Source organism: Bufo bufo, chromosome 1 (genome assembly GCF_905171765.1).
Source record: "Bufo bufo chromosome 1, aBufBuf1.1, whole genome shotgun sequence".
Taxonomy (NCBI): domain Eukaryota; kingdom Metazoa; phylum Chordata; class Amphibia; order Anura; family Bufonidae; genus Bufo; species Bufo bufo.
The window spans coordinates 761,353,465-761,372,836 of record NC_053389.1 but is presented as its reverse complement, the minus strand read 5'-3'; the positions used below and the strand labels follow the sequence as shown (position 1 = coordinate 761,372,836).

The window sequence follows — 19,372 nt, the reverse complement described above, 5'->3', positions numbered from 1 at the left end:
CATATCACTTTTAAATACGGACTACAAGATTTTCGCAAAAATTTTGGCCAATCGTCTAAAGAGGGTTATAGCGAGTTTGGTACACCCCAATCAGACGGGCTTTATCCCGGGACGGCAAATACAGATGAGTCTATATAGGGTTTATTTGAATTTGTCTGTTGGGGGCAGTATAGACCACTCCATTCTGTCTTTAGACGCCGCAAAAGCGTTTGACAGGATGGAGTGGTCCTTTTTGTGGGCTACAATGTCCCATTTTGGCCTTGGGAATTCGTTCCTGGAAATGACTCAAATGCTATATGCACAGCCAGTTGCATCTATTAGTGTTAACGGTATTAGCTCTTCCCCCGTTATGATGCGGAGAGGGATGAGACAGGGCTGTCCCCTGTCTCCTCTCCTCTTCGCTCTTTTTATTGAACCATTGGCTTCCCGGATTCGCTTAGATAATTGTATAGATGGTTTTGGGGTGGCGGGAGTGAGCGATAAAATAAGCTTATATGCCGATGACGTGATTCTGTTCCTGGATCAGGGATGGAAAATTCTCCCGTATGTCATAGAGGTAATAGAAGAATATGGCAAACTATCAGGTTATAGAATTAATTGGTCAAAGTCATCGCTCCTCCCGCTGAACCGGAAAGCCGTAGATGAGGGGAGGCGAGTTCGTGTTTTGGCCCCTAATGATACTTTAGATTATCTGGGGGTTAAGATTGGGGTTCCTATAAATAGGTTTTATGATCTTAATCTGGCCCCGGTTTTGAATAAAGTTAGGGACAAAATCAGCGCTTGGCGGAAATTGATATTGGCACAAACGGACCGAATAGCTTTGATTAAAATGATTATCTTACCGATAGTTTTGTTTCCGTTGTGTGCCTCCCCCATCTGGATCGATGATATTTTTTTTCATAGGTTGGAGACTATGATCAACGATCTAATTTGGGGAAGGAAGAGGGTGCGTATAAAGCAGAGATATCTATGGTTGTCGGAGGCAGATGGTGGGCTGTCATTACCCTTTTTTCAAGGTTATTATTTGTGTGCACAGATTCAGCGTTGTTGCTGTTCTAAGGAGAGCTTACTTTCACGATATTTGACAAAAGTTTTTGATAAACCAGTTGATAATATTTTTGCATGTTTGGAGACTGGGTATATGGGAATGAGGAGGTCCTTGTCGATCCCGTGCTCACTGCAGAGGGTTTGGAACCGACTGAAGAAGATCCTTAAATCTTCCGGTCCGTTTGTTTTTACCCCTCTGTAGGAGAACAGGGAGCTGGAGGAGTTCTTCAAAATTACAGATTTTGGTTATTGGTCACGTAATGGTATCAACAGGGTGTCTGACCTTTTTTATATGGGTCGCTTTAAATCACTTTTGGAATTTGGTTTTACTGATAGTTCACCATTAGATTTATTTATGTATGCACGTTTGAAACATATATTTGAAACCTCTAGGAATAGGGGTCTTATTTTTCTACGAGAGAATATATTTTTTGATTTTTGTGACTCCCAGAAGTATGAAAAGGTGAAGTTATCTAGACTTTATGCGAAACTCCGAATGGCACTGGCAGCTGTAACGGGAATTTTGATAGTGATCTTTGGAGATTATGGGTCAGAAGTGGAAGTCCCGCCCCAGGTTAGACGGATTTGGATGCGGGGATTGATGGTTGCTAAGGCTATATTGATAAAGTATTGGGGCTCTGTCTCCCCGCCCTCAATAAGGGAGTGGAGTTCATACCTCCAAAAAATTAGGGTATACGAGGACATTGAAAGGAAACGAAGAGTTGCACGCAGAGCTGCATAGCTATAATTCATACTGATACTATTCTATATAACAATGAATGGAGTGGACGGCAGCCAATGGGGGGGGGGGTTGATATAGTTATTATTATATATTATCTTGAGGGTGTCCTTAGGATGTTGTGTAGAATTTTTCTTGTAAGGATGTCTATGATTGCCATGCTGGGCACACCGTTGTGATTGATATTGTTTTATGTATTAATATTATGATTTGGAAAATAAAAATATATATTTATTTTAAAAAAAGAGAGATATCTCTTGAAGTTAAAAGAAAAAGGATTAAGAGAAACAGCAGATGGTTTACCGATTTTTAAAGTGTTTTTTTTTTGTGCTGCACACTGGGACATAATGGGTTAAGTTGATTCAGAAGGTGATGAATACGGTAATTCATGTGAACTGTAATAAGTGAGGGAAGGATGAGAAACTGATGTGGATAGAATACAATGGAGGGGTAAAAGGGCAGATGAAATGAAAATAAATACAATGAATATGGTAACTGAATAGTTAGCAGGTTTGTTGGAGTAGCTCATATAGCATACCTGTCTCCTGATCTGTCTAACTGCAGGACACTTTGCCAATGATGACACAGTCTAAGGCTACTTTCACACTAGGGTTTATATTTTCCGCTATTGAGATCCCATTCATTGTCAATGGGTACAAAACGTAACTGAACAGAACGGAGTGCTCCAAAATGCATTCCGTTCTGTTCTCATACCGGAGAGCAAACCGCAGCATTCTGCGGTTTGCTTTCCATCCTGGGATGTGGAGCAAGACAGTTAATGGGGGTCGGATCCGTTTTCTATTGTGTCAGAGAAAATGGATCCGTCCCCATTGACTTGCATTGGGGGTCATGACTGATCCGTTTTCTCTGACACAATCTGACACAATAGAAAACGGATCTGTCCCCATTGACTTGCATTGGGGGTCATGATGGATCCGTTTTCTCTGACACAATCTGACACATTAGAAAACTGATCCGTCCACCATTGACTTTCAATGGAGTTCATGACGGATCCGTCTTGGGTATGTTAAAGATAATACAACCGGATCCGTTCATAACGGATGCAGATGGCTATATTATCAGTAACGGAAACGTTTTTAATGAACCCTGCCGGATCCAGCAAAAACGCTAGTGTTAAAGTAGCCCAAGATGACTTTCGCACTTGTGCCAGCCCCAACACTCATGCCACCCCTATATTATATCTAAATGTATATTTACCCTATTTAAATGATTACCCAGATGCATGTATGCTGCATTTACATTAATCTATGTTGAACCTTATTTGCCAAGTGGTTTTTCAATGTTTCTGTAGACTACAAACAGCTCCCTATATCTCAGCTTCCTGTACACTTGTGAGTGGTAGGGCATGGTGCGAGTTGAATAAAAAGTAGTCACACACTAATTACCAGGTCTCAGGAGTAAGGTCACTTTCATGCGGTCAGTATTTGGTTTGTATTTTGCATCAGTATTTGAATGCCAACCTCAGAAGTGAGGAAAAATATAATGGAAAGATTTGTGCCCATTCCATGTTCCAATCCTGGAAGGGGAAAATATGACCATGTAAATGGTTGAACTCAGTGGAGATGGGTCTCTGAAAAATTGGAGGACAATCCTTTTCGGCAAAATTATGGTTACCATTAGTGGTCATCAATCTGTTGCCTGAATGGTTTACCGGGATACACATATTGATTATCTAGTAATACAGCAAGAGATGAGCGACTTTGATATTAAAACTTATAAATTACATTGTTCAGTATCTTTTAAAGGACCCACCTAAATTATTTTTAACTGTTTTGACATCTTCAAGGACCATCTGTTGTTGATCGTCTGCTGGAGAAAAAATTAAAATATCCTTTAATACCACAGCATAACTGCACTGATGAATTAACAAGAAGTGACACACTTTGCTAAAGATTGCACTGAGGACTGTAAATGGATAAACTGTTAGGCCCCTTTCACACGGGCGAGTATTCCGCACGGATTGAACGCATTGCACCCGCACTGAATCCTGACCCATTCATTTCTATGGGGCTGTGCACACGAGCGGTGATTTTCACGCATCACTTGTGCGTTGCGTGAAAATCGCAGCATGCTCCTCTTTGTGCGTTTTTCACGTAACGCAGGTCCCATAGAAATGAATGGGGCTGCGTGAAAATCGCAAGCATCCGCAAGCAAGTGCGGATGCGGTGCGATTTTCACGCAGGGTTGCTAGGTGACGATCGGGATGGGGACCCGATCATTATTATTTCCCCTTATAACATGGTTATAAGGGAAAATAATAGCATCTGAATACAGAATGCATAGTAAAATAGGGCTGGAGGGGTTAAAAAAAAATTATAAAAATTTAACTCACCTTAATCCACTTGTTCGCGCAGCCGGCTTCTCTACTGTCTTCATCTGTGAGCAATAGGACCTTTGATGACGTCACTGCGTTCATCACATGATCCATCACCATGGTGATGGATCATGTGATGGACCATGTGATGAACGCAGTGACGTCATCAAAGGTCCTATTGCTCACAGATGAAGACAGTAGAGAAGCCGGCTGCGCGAACAAGTGGATTAAGGTGAGTTAAATTATTTTTATTTTTTTTTAACCCCTCCAGCGCTAGTTTACTATGCATTCTGTATTCAGAATGCTATTATTTTCCCTTATAACCATGCTATAAGGGGAAATAATACAATCTACACTACAACTAACCCAAGCCTGAACTTCTGTAAAGAAGTTCGGGTCTGGGTACCACAGTCGGTTTTTTATCACGCGCGTGCAAAACACATTGCACCCGTGCGATAAAAACTGAACATCGGAACGCAATCGCAGTCAAAACTGACTGCAATTGCATTCCTACTAGCGCGGGTTTGCCGCAATTCCCCGGGACGCATCCGGACCTAATCCGGACACCCCCGTGTAAAAGTGGCCTTAGGGTTCAAAACTCTTCTTAGGACCAGCTAATAATAGTATTTTATGTTAAAGGGGTTGTCACAACTGAGACGTCGGCAGCATATTGCTAGGATAGATTTGGGTTCTACCTCTGGGACCCACACCTATCTCCAGAAGGGACCCACAAAAGTGAAGAAGAGTATACCTCATATACACAGTCTCTATTCACTTTTATGGGAGTTCTGAAAATAGCCAGGCAAACACGCTCGGCTATTTTCGAAAGTCCCATACCAACAAATGGAAAGTGTACCGCACAAACGTGCCCATAGCTCCATTCAATTCTTTGGGACTACCGGAGATAGTTGAGCAAAGGCTTGGCTATTTTTTTCAGTCTCACAGAAATGATTGGAAAGCAGCGGAGCAAGTATGGCTCATTTCTGGGGTCCCATTCTGAAGATAGGTGCGGGTCCCATCTCTTCCAAGATAGGTGCAGGTCCCTATCTAACGTTGGTAGCATAACCTAACAACATGCCACCAATCTCTCAGATGAGACAATCCTTTAATTCATTTTAGGTGAACTGTTTTACATATGTTGTAATGGTAAGCTAGCAATATAGAGTTGCATGTTATATTTTGTCTTAAATAAGTCAAGGTAAGGTGGTTAACAAAATAAGCGAGCCCGTAGATAACCTAAATTAACTGCTTACACCGAAAAACTCAAACTTAAGGGTTGGGTACAGTAATCCATAATATTAAACTCTCTCTGACAACAAGTCACATTACAATAGTAGACCAAGCTGTCAGGAACTGTACTGTAAGCGATATTACCTCTTGAAGGGTGACATTTGTTCCTGGTGGCCTATTCTAGTTTGCATGTGTTTCTGTTATACTTCTGTGTGATTCTGTCTTTATTGCTCGGCCACACCTAGCTGCTCCAGCAATACCATGGTTAATCTCTTCTCTGAATCTGAGCTACTGTATGTATCTGCTTCTAATGTGTTAACCAACATCTGCTATACAGTATATTGGAGCCAGATCCCTCATTCAGGGTCAGCATAGAATTCACGGTGTGTTCCTGAAAGGGCCCATGTGGTCCTTTGTTCATGTGGATTCTGCCTCAAACCTCAAAATTCTTTCTCTAGTTTCTTCCTAGTTTGCCTACTGGCTATTCCTGACAAGGCTCCTGTCTTAATCCTCGGTTACTATGTTTAGTTCCGATCTGCTGTCCTAAACTACTTTACTGTGTCATTTTTTTTGGACTATGCTCCTCTGTTCTTCTTTTAGTCCTGCTGCTGTCTCCACATTCTGGGCGTGCTGCTCTCTCCATGTTCTTGGTGTCTATACTCCTGCTTCTAGGTCCTGGTCTGTTCCTGGTTTCTGTAATCCAGTACCATCCTACATTTGGTATTTAAGGGATTTTCCAAGATAACTAGTATCTAACTACAAACCCTGCAATAGCTTAAATAAACCATTATCTTATACAGTCAGGTCCATAAATATTGGGACATGGACACAATTCTAACATTTTTGGCTCTATACACCATCACAATGGATTTGAAATGAAACGAACAAGATGTGCTTTAACTGCAGACTGTCAGCTTTAATTTTAGGGAATTTACATCCAAATTAGGTGGACGGTGTAGGAATTACAACAGTTTGCATATGTGCCTCCCACTTGTTAAGGAACCAAAAGTAATTGGGCCAGAATAATAATCATAAATCAAACTTTCACTTTTTAATACTTGGTTGCAAATCCTTTGCAGTCAATTACAGCCTGAAGTCTGGAACGCATAGACATCACCAGACGCTGGGTTTCATCCCTGGTGATGCTCTGACAGGCCTCTACTGCAACTGTCTTCAGTTCCTGCTTGTTCTTGGGGCATTTTCCCTTCAGTTTTGTCTTCAGCAAGTGAAATGCACGCTCAACCGGATTCAGGTCAGGTGACTGACTTGGCCATTGCATAACATACCACTTCTTTCCCTTAAAAAACTCTTTGGTTGCTTTTGCAGTATGCTTTGGGTCATTGTCCATCTGCACTGTAAAGCGCCATCCAATGAGTTCTGAAGCATTTGGCTGAATATGAGCAGATAATATTGCCCGAAACACTTTAGAATTCATCCTGCTGCTTTTGTCAGCAGTCACATCATCAATAAATACAAGAGAACCAGTTCCATTGGCAGCCATACATGCCCACGCCATGACACTACCACCACCATGTTTCACTGATGAGGTGATATGCTTAGGATCATGAGCAGTTCCTTTCCTTCTCCATACTCTTCTCTTCCCATCACTCTGGTACAAGTTGATCTTGGTCTCATCTGTCCATAGGATGTTGTTCCAGAACTGTGAAGGCTTTTTTAGATGTCGTTTAGCAAACTCTAATCTGGCCTTCCTGTTTTTGAGGCTCACCAATGGATTACATCTTGTGGTGAACCCTTTGTATTCACTCTGGTGAAGTCTTCTCTTGATTGTTGACTTTGACACACATACACCTACCTCCTGGAGAGTGTTCTTGATCTGGCCAACTGTTGTGAAAGGTGTTTTCTTCACCAGGGAAAGAATTATTTGGTCATCCACCACAGTTGTTTTCCGTGGTCTTTCGGGTCTTTTGGTGTTGCTGAGCTCACCGGTGCATTCCTTCTTTTTAAGAATGTTCCAAACAGTTGTTTTGACCACGCCTAATGTTTTTGCAATCTCTCTGATGGGTATGTTGTGTTTTTTCAGCCTAATGATGGCTTTCTTCACTGATTGCTTGACAGATTTCAAATGCAAATAGCACACTTGAAATTAACTCTGGACCTTTTATCTGCTCATTGTAATTGGGATAATGAGGGAATAACACACACCTGGCCATGGAACAGCTGAGAAGCGAATTGTCCCATTACTTTTGGTCCCTTAACAAGTGGGAGGCACATATGCAAACTGTTGTAATTCCTACACCGTTCACCTGATTTGGAAGTAAATGCCCTCAAATTAAAGCTGACAGTCTGCAGGTAAAGCACATCTTGTTTGTTTCATTTCAAATCCATTGTGGTAGTGTATAGAGCCAAAAATGTTACAATTGTGTTGATTTATGGACCTGACTGTATTCACCTCTTTCTCCAAAGTCATTCCCAGCAGTGCTGGTCCGGTTATCCTGCAACCGCTTGTTTACAAACGGCAGTAGGGATCTGCTGGTATATGGCACATGACCGCTGGAGCCAATCACTGTCCTCATGAGGGTAGTGACTACCTGCAGCTGTCACATGTCAAATATAGAGATGAGCGAATTTCTTGAAATTTGTTTTGGGTCCAATTCTGACAAATCGGCAAGCAGGCCATATTCTGAGAGGAGGAACAAAGTGGGCCTGGCAATTAATTGTGTCCTGCTAAGAACACATTGGTTTGATGCTCTGAAATGCACTCAAGTGCGCAATTTTAAGGGGGTAGCAAAACTGCAACAGTTTTTTTTTCGGTAGTTAACAGAGAAAGGCGCAAATGAATGTGCCCCGGCAAATGAATATGTCCTCCTAAAAGCACACTGGTACTGACGCACTGAAATGCATCAAACTGTGCAATCATAAATTGTAGCCAACATGCAACAGTTTTTTTTATAATTAACTGATAGGTGCAATTAAACATCCCCTTTTATGAACACACTGGTATTGATGCACTGAAATGTACAGTTTTAAATGGTAGCAAAATTGCAACTTGTTTTCAGAAAGAAAAAGGTGCAATTGTGCAGCGTATCCAGTAAAATATATGCTGCTGGAGGTTCTGGAAATATGCTTTTAAAAAACACTTATGAACTGTAGAAGCTGGATGACGCAAACACTGTACACTGCCCCTATGCTCTCCCTCTCTACTGATAATACTTGACTTTTCTACATACAGTCCTGATCAAAAGTTTAGGACCACTTGAAAAATTGCAAAAAATCATATTTAGCATGGCTGGATCTTAACAAGGTTCCAAGTAGAGCTTCAACATGCAACAAGAAGAAATGGGAGTGAGACAAAATATTTTTTGAGCATTCAATTTAATGAAAACAACGAATAAACTGAAACAGGCTGTTTTTCAGCTGATCAAAAGTTTAGGACCACAGCTCCAAAAAAAAACTAAACCCCCCCAAAACAGAAATCTAACTTCCAAACATGAACTCAGTAATGAGTAGCTCCGCCGTTATTGTTTATCACTTCAAAAATTCATTTCGGCATGCTTGATGCAAGCGTTTCCATGAGGTGAGTGGGAACATTTCTCCAAGTGGTGAAGACGGCCGCACGAAGGCCATCTACTGTCTGGAACTGTTGTCCATTTTTGTAAACTTCCCTTGCCATCCATCCCCAAAGGTTCTCAATTGGATTTAGATCAGGGGAACACGCAGGATGGGCCAAAAGAGTGATGTTATTCTGCTGGAAGAAGTCCCTTGTCCTGCGGGCATTGTGTTCTGTAGCGTTGTGCTGTTGAAAAACCCAGTCGTTACCACACAGACGAGGGCCCTCAGTCATGAGGAATGCTCTCTGCAACATCTGGACATAGCCAGCGGCCGTTTGACGCCCCTGCACTTCCTGAAGCTCCATTGTTCCACTGAAGGAAAAAGCACCCCAGGCCATTATGGCGCCCCCTCCACTGTGGCACGTAGAAAACATCTCAGGTGGGATCTGCTTGTCATGCCAGTAACGTTGGAAACCATCAGGACCATCAAGGTTACATTTTTTCTCATCAGAGAATAAAACTTTCTTCCACCTTTGAATGTTCCATGTTTGGTGCTCTCTTGCAAAGTCCAAACGAGCAGTTCTGCGGCGTTCAAGGAGACGAGGTCTTTGAAGCCCTTCAGTCTCAGATGCCGTCTGATGGTTATGGGGCTGCAGTCAGCACCAGTGGGGGCCTTAATTTGGGTCGAAAATCGTTCAGTGTCTTGACGGACAGCCAATTGGATCCTCCGGCTCAGTGCTGATGAAATTTTTTGGGGTCTTCCACTTGACTTTTTTGTTCCATAACCCTTAGGATCATTTAAGAAATTCCAAATGACTGTCTTACTGCGTCCCACCTCAGCAGCGATGGCGCGCTGTGAGAGACCCTGCTTATGCAGTTCAACAACCCAACCACGTTCAAAAAGGGAGAGTTTTTTTGCCTTTGCCATCACAACGTGTGACTACCTGACAGAAAATGACAATGAATCCACATCTTTGCACAGATTTGGCCTTTTAAAGGCATGTGGTCCTAAAATTTAGATCAGCTGAAAAACAGACTGTTTCAGTTTAATCGTTATTTTCAATTAATTGAATGCTCAAAAAATGTTTTGTCTCAGTCTCATTTCTTCTTGTTGCATGTTGAAGCTCTACTTGGAACCTTGTTAAAGGGTTTCTATCACTTCGTATGCCATAATTAGCTCTCAGACACTAGCGATCCGCTAGTGTCTGCTCTGGCCAACCATCCTAATATAAGAGCTTTTTGGGCAGCCGTTTTGCTAAAAAAATAACTTTTATAAATATGCTAATGAGCCTCTAGGTGCTATGTGGGCGTCATTTGCACCTAGAGGCTCCGTCTACCTTCATACACAGCCACCGCCCAGCGCGTCCCTCCAGCCCGCCCATCTCCTGATGAATGCGATCCTCCGTGTGACGCAACGGACTAATTCTCGCGCATGCGCCGTGCGCGGCTGTATTCGGCGCATGCGCAGAGAATGTCTGACCGCTTCCCTGCTCAGACATCTCCACTGCGCCTGCGCCGATGACGTCATAGTGCTCCAAGGAACAGGCGCAGTGGAGATGTCTGAGCAGGGAAGCGGTCAGACATTCTCTGCGCATGCGCCGAATACAGCCGCGCACGGCGCATGCGCGAGAATTTGTCCGTTGCGTCACACGGAGGATCGCATTCATCAGGAGATGGGCGGGCTGGAGGGACGCGCTGGGCGGTAGCTGTGTATGAAGGTAGACGGAGCCTCTAGGTGCTAATGACGCCCACATAGCAACTAGAGGCTCATTAGCATATTTATAAAAGTTATTTTTTTAGCAAAACGGCTGCCCAAAAAGCTCTTATATTAGGATGGTTGGCCAAAGCAGACACTAGCGGATCGCTAGTGTCTGAGAGCTAATTATGGCATACGAAGTGATAGAAACCCTTTAAGATCCAACAATGTAAAATATGATTTTGCCATTTTTCAAGTGGTCTTAAACTTTTGATCAGGACTGTATCAATCTATCTAATACATCTTCTTTAAGGTTGATTTAGACAGGCAGATTATCAGGAATGAACGTTCCTGCGAACACTCGTTTCTGACAATCTGCCCGCGATTGCGTAAAGGTTCCGCCGATCACCCGATGCACGAGCGAAACACTCGTTCATTGGGCGATCCTGTGGTTCGTGCAGGCACCTAAATTATTGTGTCTGTGCAGCAGATCTGCTGCGCAGAAACAATGCAGAAGTATGAGGATGATGGCAGTCCCTCATTCTCATACTGTGGAGATGATCACTGCATGTAAATACAGTACTTCACTCCCACACTGAACGAGCAGCCGACTGTCGGGAAGGAGCACTGGTTTCTCGGTGCATGTAAATGCGCCTTTACACTCAATGCACTGTCCTTTCAACACCATAATATGGCTGGCTTGTCTCTGTAGTTAGTGTCTGCCAGCACATGGCAAACAGATCCTCTCACATCACTGGCTGAGCTGACAGTGGCGTCTAGAGGCGGATTGGCCATAGACCCTACAGGGAAATTTCCTGGTGGGCCGATGTCCAGGGGGCCATCCAAGCTCTCCTAATGGCCGCTGGCCAGGTACATAATGATCTTATGCTCAACGGCTGCAGTTGCCCTCCTGAACTCAACTGTATTACCATCCTCAGGATGATGATACAGTTGAATATTGTGGAGAGGGCGTCAGTATTTTGTGCTGCACTGTGGTATTTGATTCTGCTGCGGCAGTACTTTGGTACTGCAGGCCCTGTCTACTTGTGTTGTACCTGCCTATTTTTGTTGTCCTGTCTTCTATCAATTTAGTCCCGTCTACAACATGAGGCCCCTTCTAGGTTTTTTCCAGGGCACCAATCTGCCCCTGGTTGTGTCTGTGCCTCTGAGCTACCAAAGAGCCTGATAGACCAGCCCCAGTGGAGACCCTGGCCATGTCTGGCTGACAGGCTGCCTACAAAGCATCATGGGCAAGCCCATTAGTCATGACCATGTTGTCCTCTGTCTTCATCCTCCCTGCCCTGTGTTCCTGTAAAAATAAAATGGCGATCACAGAGGCACTCCGATACAACCTGTATATCGCATAAAGGAGGGCCTCATTCACATTGTGGTACAATTGTTCAGGTAGTGGGACTTCTACACTCATAAAGCCTATGCACTAAGGAAAAGGGCTGCCAAAAATTACAAGGAACCGGCACTCCAATACACCTTTTATCACACATAAAGGAGGGCATCATACAAAAATTATGATTGATGGCCTGCTGGTGACCCTCAAAAACATTAGGAGCAAGGGCCTGCTGATGACCCTCTAAAAAATTAGGGGCGAGGACCTCCTGCTGATCTGACCATCTAAAATATTAGGGGTGAGGGTCTGCTGCTGAGCTGACCCTCTAAAACATTATGGGTGAGGGCCTGCTGGTGACCCTCTAAAACATTATGAGTGAGGGCCCGCTGCTGAGCTGAACCTCTAAAACATTAGTAGCAAGGGCAGCCTAATAGGCATGTTGATATGATGGAGGAGGAGGAGGACGAGAAAAGGGAGATTGAACCATATACACTCTTTAGTGGTGGAAGGGGTGCATGGGAATACAGTGTATTTAATACACCATAAAAGACACATTTAGAGTGCCTTTATGTTCAGCTGCTTTCCTCTGGTGGAGTAGAGAAGTCAGGGGCAATCCAGGCCTTGTTCATTTTTATAAGAGTCAACCGGTCAGCATTTTCAGTTGAAAGGCGGATGCGCTTATCAGTTATTATGCCCCCAGCAGCCCTAAATATCCGCTCAGACAAAGCATTGGTGGCAGGGCAGGCCAGCACCTCCAAGGCGTAGAACGCCAGTTCGTGCCATGTGTCCAGCTTGGACACCAAATAGTTGTAAGGCACACAGGGATCACTGAGGATGCTGACACGGTCTACTACGTACTCCTTCACCATCTTCCCAAATTTTTCCCTCCTTGTGACACTAGGCCACGCATCAGGTTGAGGGTGCTGGCGGGGTGTCATAAAACTGTCCCAGGCCTTGGAGAGTGTTTAACTGCCTCTGTTGGAACTGCTGTGTGTTCCCCTTGTCTCCCCTCCGTGGTTGGCCAAGGAACTACGTACTCTGCCGCCAGCGTTGTCAGCTGGAAATTTTTGGAGCAATTTTTCCACAAGGATCTTCTGGTATTGCACCATTTTGCTCGTCCTCTCCACCACAGGAATGAGAGATGAGAAGTTCTCTTTGCAGCGGGGGTCGAGAAGGGTGAACAACCAGTAATTGGTATTGGCCAAAATGCGTACAACATGAGGGTCACGGGAAAGGCAGCCTAACATAAAGTAAGCCATGTGTGCCAGAGTCCCAACAGACAAGACTTCGCTGTCCTCATCAGGAGGATGACTCTCAATCTCCTTATCCTCTTTCTCCTCTTCTACCCATCCACGCTGAACAGATGGAATAAAACTTCCATGGGTACTACCCTCTGTAGCGGAGGCAACCGTTTCCTACTCCTCCTCCTCCTCATCATCATCATCCTATTTGTGCTGAGAAGATGAACTGAGGGTGGTCTGGCTATCACCCTGTGTACTGCCTTCCCCTTTTTCCACCTCTTCCACATGCAAAGCATCCACCTTAATTGTGAGCAGCGATTGTTTGAGTGGACATAGATGTGGGATGGTTACACTGATAACAGCGTTATCGCCGCTCACCATCTGTGTTGATTCCTCAAAGTTGCATAAAACCTCACAGAGGTCAGACATCAATGCCCACTTGTCAGCTGGTATTCCACTACTGCCCTCTGCTGCTTACAAAGCCTGGCCAACATGTGGAACGTGGAGTTCCAGCGCATGCTCACGTCGCACAACAGTCGGTGAGCTGGCAATTGCAAGCGCTGCTGCAGCGTTGCCAGACCGGCGGAAGCTGTCGATGACTTGCGGAAATGGGCACACACGCGGTGCACCTTCACCAGTAGCTCAGGCAAATTGGGGTAGGTTTTGAGAAACCGTTGAACATGTGGGCTAGGCATGGTATGTGTGGGAGCTTGCCGAGCTCCAAAGCTGCCACCAAGTTACGGCCATTATCAGACACAACCATGCCTGGTTCTAGGTTGAGTGGCGAGAGCCACAGCTCAGTCTGGTCCCTTACCCCCTGCCACAGCTCTGCGGCAGTGTGCTGTTTGTCACCTAAGCAGATCAGTTTAAGCATGGACTGTTGCAGCTTCCCCACTGCAGTGCTACACGGCTTCCAGCTACTGACTGATGGCTGACTGGTGCTGCAAGATGATAATTCAGAGGTGGAAGTGGAGGAGGAGGTGGAGGAGGAGAAGGGGGGGGTTGCAGCCACTAACATAGGTGGTGGCAGAAACCCTGATGGAAGTAGGGCCCGCAATCCTTGGCGTCGGTAGCACCTGTGCCATCCCAGGGTACGACTCACTCCCGGCCTCCACAACGTTCACCCAGTGTGCCGTCAGGGAAATGTAGCGTCCCTGGCCAAAAGCACTTGTCCATGTGTCAGTCATTAAGTGAACCTTCCCAATAACTGCGTTGGTCAGGGCATGGGTGATGTTACGGGACACATGCTGGTATAAGGCTGGGACTGCACACCGTGAAAAATATTGGCGACTGGGGACAGAGTACCGCGGGACAGCCACCGCCATCAGGCTGCGGAAACATTTCCAGCCGAACACCGTGATGTGCTGAGCATCGCGATGCTCGAGGCAAACTATTGTTGGGCCGAGCATGCTCGCCCCACAACACTAGTACTTACGAATTGTTTCGTTCATTTTTGTTAAGTCATTTTATGCTTTGGGTCCCCAGTATGGTAATGTATGGAAGTGATGGAGATAAACTCTATCATGGCCCTGAGGGAAGCTGGAGTGTGCACTGTTAGCTCTATCCCTAGCTTAGTCTAGTAGTGGAGTCTAGTGTTAGCAGGGAAGGAGATAGCCTTCAGCTACAGAGACCAACCATCTCTGCATTATCTACCAAGAGAGAGTCATCTTTAGATTAAAATACTTCTTAAGAAAGAGAGAGAGAAAGGAAATGTCAGCCATTGGACACCCTACACGCCCTGCCTTTCACCCATACAAATGTTAACAGCAAGGGCACCCCAACTACCATCAGGCTGGAGCCCTAAAACCATTGAGTGCCCCGAGGGAAAAAAGGGTGCGCCTTCCTGTCACTGCAATGGCCCTAGGGAGCAACGGTGTGAGGAAATCCACTGTAATAGACTTTCTTCAGCCAAAGTACCACTGCCTTCCTCCGCTCTGGCTCCTCAGGGGCTTGCTGCAATTTCATGTTCACAGACTCTGATGCTAAAAGTAACTAAAAGTAATCTCCAATTTACTTCTGTTCTTCAATTCACTGAGGCCATCTTTGAGCAGCACATTTTCTTAAGACAGAGCAAATAAGAAACACGTGAGTTACTTTTTAGATAAGACATTTACAGTATATCAGCTCGCACACAGTTAACAGAGGTGTAAAAGCACATACCAATATTTTTCCTGTTTCTATGGTTAAGAGGGTATTACAGGATCAGCATATTGATAGGCAATTCTAAGGACAGGCCAATACCAGATTGTTGGGAGACAGACTCTTGGCACCACCAACGATCAGCTGTTTGAAGAGACTGCAGCACTTGTGTGAACACTACACTCTCATCAAACTTTGGCTCGGTTACCTTGCAATACCCTGCACCGCTATTTAGTAGTGGGTAATGGGATGACACTGCAAAACCTTGCATTGCTGCCACTAAGTAGAAGGTGTGCAGGTCGATCACCGCAGCTTATACAAGCACCACAGCCCTTATAAAAAGCTGATCCAACACCCTGGAAAGCTCCTTTAAGGTAAGAAGGTTGGCTTTCATGGACTGGAACTGTACATGAAGATAATAGTTCTTGTTGGGGTTGTAGTAGGTGGTGGTTATCTACTGTATGCAATGAGGTGTAAATCTTATAAACCTAAACCACAGGGAAGTTAACAAAAAGCTGAAGCCGGAAAGAGTATTCCAGCAACTTTCAGTACTGGTGCTAGCAGGAGTTAACCTATTCTATACCCCCAGACCACCAGGGATATTATCTTTGACTTCACTAGCATACATCTCCAGAAATCAGCATTAACCCCCCTCCCTGCAAGATCAACAGAAACATGACTTTAAATATAGTAGGCTCATGATGCACATGTTAGTCTTTACCCTAGACCACTAGGGATATTAGCATTGACATAGACCTTTAGGAATGTCAACATTATCAGGGCTGGATCATTGCCATACACCCTGTACAGAATTATTAGGCAAATGAGTATTTTGACCACATCATCCTCTTTATGCATGTTGTCTTACTCCAAGCTGTATAGGCTCGAAAGCCTACTACCAATTAAGCATATTAGGTGATGTGCATCTCTGTAATGAGAAGGGGTGTGGTCTAATGACATCAACAACCTATATCAGGTGTGCATAATTATTAGGCAACTTCCTTTCCTTTGGCAAAATGGGTCAAAAGAAGGACTTGACAGGCTCAGAAAAGTCAAAAATAGTGAGATATCTTGCAGAGGGATGCAGCACTCTTAAAATTGCAAAGCTTCTGAAGCGTGACCATCGAACAATCAAGCGTTTCATTCAAAATAGTCAACAGGGTCGCAAGAAGCGTGTGGAAAAACCAAGGCGCAAAATAACTGCCCATGAACTGAGAAAAGTCAAGCGTGCAGCTGCCAAGATGCCACTTGCCACCAGTTTGGCCATATTTCAGAGCTGCAACATCACTGGAGTGCCCAAAAGCACAAGTGTGCAATACTCAGAGACATGGCCAAGGTAAGAAAGGCTGAAAGACGACCACCACTGAACAAGACACACAAGCTGAAACGTCAAGACTGGGCCAAGAAATATCTCAAGACTGATTTTTCTAAGGTTTTATGGACTGATGAAATGAGAGTGAGTCTTGATGGGCCAGATGGATGGGCCCGTGGCTGGATTGGTAAAGGGCAGAGAGCTCCAGTCCGACTCAGACGCCAGCAAGGTGGAGGTGGAGTACTGGTTTGGGCTGGTATCATTAAAGATGAGCTTGTGGGGCCTTTTTGGGTTGAGGATGGAGTCAAGCTCAACTCCCAGTCCTACTGCCAGTTTCTGGAAGACACCTTCTTCAAGCAGTGGTACAGGAAGAAGTCTGCATCCTTCAAGAAAAACATGATTTTCATGCAGGACAATGCTCCATCACACGCGTCCAAGTACTCCACAGCGTGGCTGGCAAGAAAGGGTATAAAAGAAGAAAATCTAATGACATGGCCTCCTTGTTCACCTGATCTGAACCCCATTGAGAACCTGTGGTCCATCATCAAATGTGAGATTTACAAGGAGGGAAAACAGTACACCTCTCTGAACAGTGTCTGGGAGGCTGTGATTGCTGCTGCACGCAATGTTGATGGTGAACAGATCAAAACACTGACAGAATCCATGGATGGCAGGCTTTTGAGTGTCCTTGCAAAGAAAGGTGGCTATATTGGTCACTGATTTGTTTTTGTTTTGTTTTTGAATGTCAGAAATGTATATTTGTGAATGTTGAGATGTTATATTGGTTTCACTGGTAAAAATAAATAATTGAAATGGGTATATATTTGTTTTTTGTTAAGTTGCCTAATAATTATGCACAGTAATAGTCACCTGCACACAAAGATATCCCCCTAAAATAGCTAAAACTAAAAACAAACTGAAAACTACTTCCAAAAATATTCAGCTTTGATATTAATGAGTTTTTTGGGTTCATTGAGAACATGGTTGTTGTTCAATAATAAAATCCTCAAAAATACAACTTGCCTAATAATTCTGCACTCCCTGTATAGATAACACATAATGGTGCTATATATTGCTCTAATAATAATGTTACACAGTTCATAATTAGGGAGATGAAAGTCCTAAGACTGAATCATGGTAACGGCACTTAACGTACACATGTTACCACTAATGACCTCAATGGAAGTTAAATAATGCACTTCTATTGGTTAATGTACAGGTCCTTCTCAAAAAATTAGCATATTGTGATAAAGTTCATTATTTTCTGTAATGTACTGATAAACATTAGACTTTCATATATTTTAGATTCATTACACACAACTGAAGTAGTTCAAGCCTTTTCTTGTTTTAATATTGATGATTTTGACATACAGCTCATGAAAACCCAAAATTCCTATATCAAAAAATTAGCATATCATGAAAAGGTTCTCTAAACGAGCTATTAACCTAATCATCTGAATCAACTAATTAACTCTAAACACCTGCAAAAGATTCCTGAGGCTTTTAAAAACTCCCAGCCTGGTTCATTACTCAAAACCGCAATCATGGGTACGACTGCCGACCTGACTGCTGTCCAGAAGGCCATCATTGACACCCTCAAGCAAGAGGGTAAGACACAGAAAGAAATTTCTGAACGAATAGGCTGTTCCCAGAGTGCTGTATCAAGGTACCTCAGTGGGAAGTCTGTGGGAAGGAAAAAGTGTGGCAGAAAACGCTGCACAACGAGAAGAGGTGACCGGATCCTGAGGAAGATTGTGGAGAAGGACTAATTCCAGACCTTGGGGGACCTGCGGAAGCCACCGTGTACAGGCGTGTGCAGGAAATGGGCTACAGGTGCCGCATTCCCCAGGTCAAGCCACTTTTGAACCAGAAACAGCGGCAGAAGCGCCTGACCTGGGCTGCAGAGAAGCAGCACTGGACTGTTGCTCAGTGGTCCAAAGTACTTTTTTCGGATGAAAGCAAATTTTGCATGTCATTTGGAAATCAAGGTGCCAGAGTCTGGAGGAAGACTGGGGAGAGGGAAATGCCAAAATGCCTGAAGTCCAGTGTCAAGTACCCACAGTCAGTGATGGTCTGGGGTGCCATGTCAGCTGCTGGTGTTGGTCCACTGTGTTTTATCAAGGGCAGGGTCAATGCAGCTAGCTATCAGGAGATTTTGAAGCACTTCATGCTTCCATCTGCTGAAAAGCTTTATGGAGATGAAGATTTCATTTTTCAGCACGACCTGGCACCTGCTCACAGTGCCAAAACCACTGGTAAATGGTTTACTGACCATGGTATTACTGTGCTCAATTGGCCTGCCAACTCTCCTGACCTGAACCCCATAGAGAATCTGTGGGATATTGGGAAGAGAAAGTTGAGAGACGCAAGACCCAACACTCTGGATGAGCTTAAGGCCGCTATCGAAGCATCCTGGGCCTCCATAACACCTCAGCAGTGCCACAGGCTGATTGCTTCCATTCCACGCCGCATGGAAGCAGTCATTTCTGCAGAAGGATTCCCGACCAAGTATTGAGTGCATAACTGAACTTAATTATTTGAAGGTTGACTTTTTTTGTATTGAAAACACTTTTCTTTTATTGGTCGGATGAAATATGCTAATTTTTTGAGATAGGAATTTGGGGTTTTCATGAGCTGTATGCCAAAATCATCAATATTAAAACAAGAAAAGGCTTGAACTACTTCAGTTGTGTGTAATGAATCTAAAATATATGAAAGTCTAATGTTTATCAGTACATTACAGAAAATAATGAACTTTATCACAATATGCTAATTTTTT

General features: G+C 44.1%; 1 protein-coding gene across 8 annotated transcripts in view; it reads right to left on the bottom strand.

Moving 5' to 3' along the window:
* The window catches only part of LOC120986212 (CD209 antigen-like protein E), a 113,794-nt gene that overhangs the window by 61,020 nt on the left and 33,402 nt on the right, over positions 1-19,372 (bottom strand). For 5 of the 8 annotated variants that reach the window (XM_040414646.1, XM_040414643.1, XM_040414642.1 and 2 more), the window contains one exon: positions 3,560-3,616. The exons of 2 other annotated variants lie outside the window; for them this stretch is intronic. In XM_040414646.1, the coding sequence (XP_040270580.1) occupies positions 3,560-3,616 (57 nt within the window). The remainder of the gene's footprint in view (positions 1-3,559; positions 3,617-19,372) is intronic. One more of the 8 variants, XM_040414640.1, reaches the window with a different exon arrangement.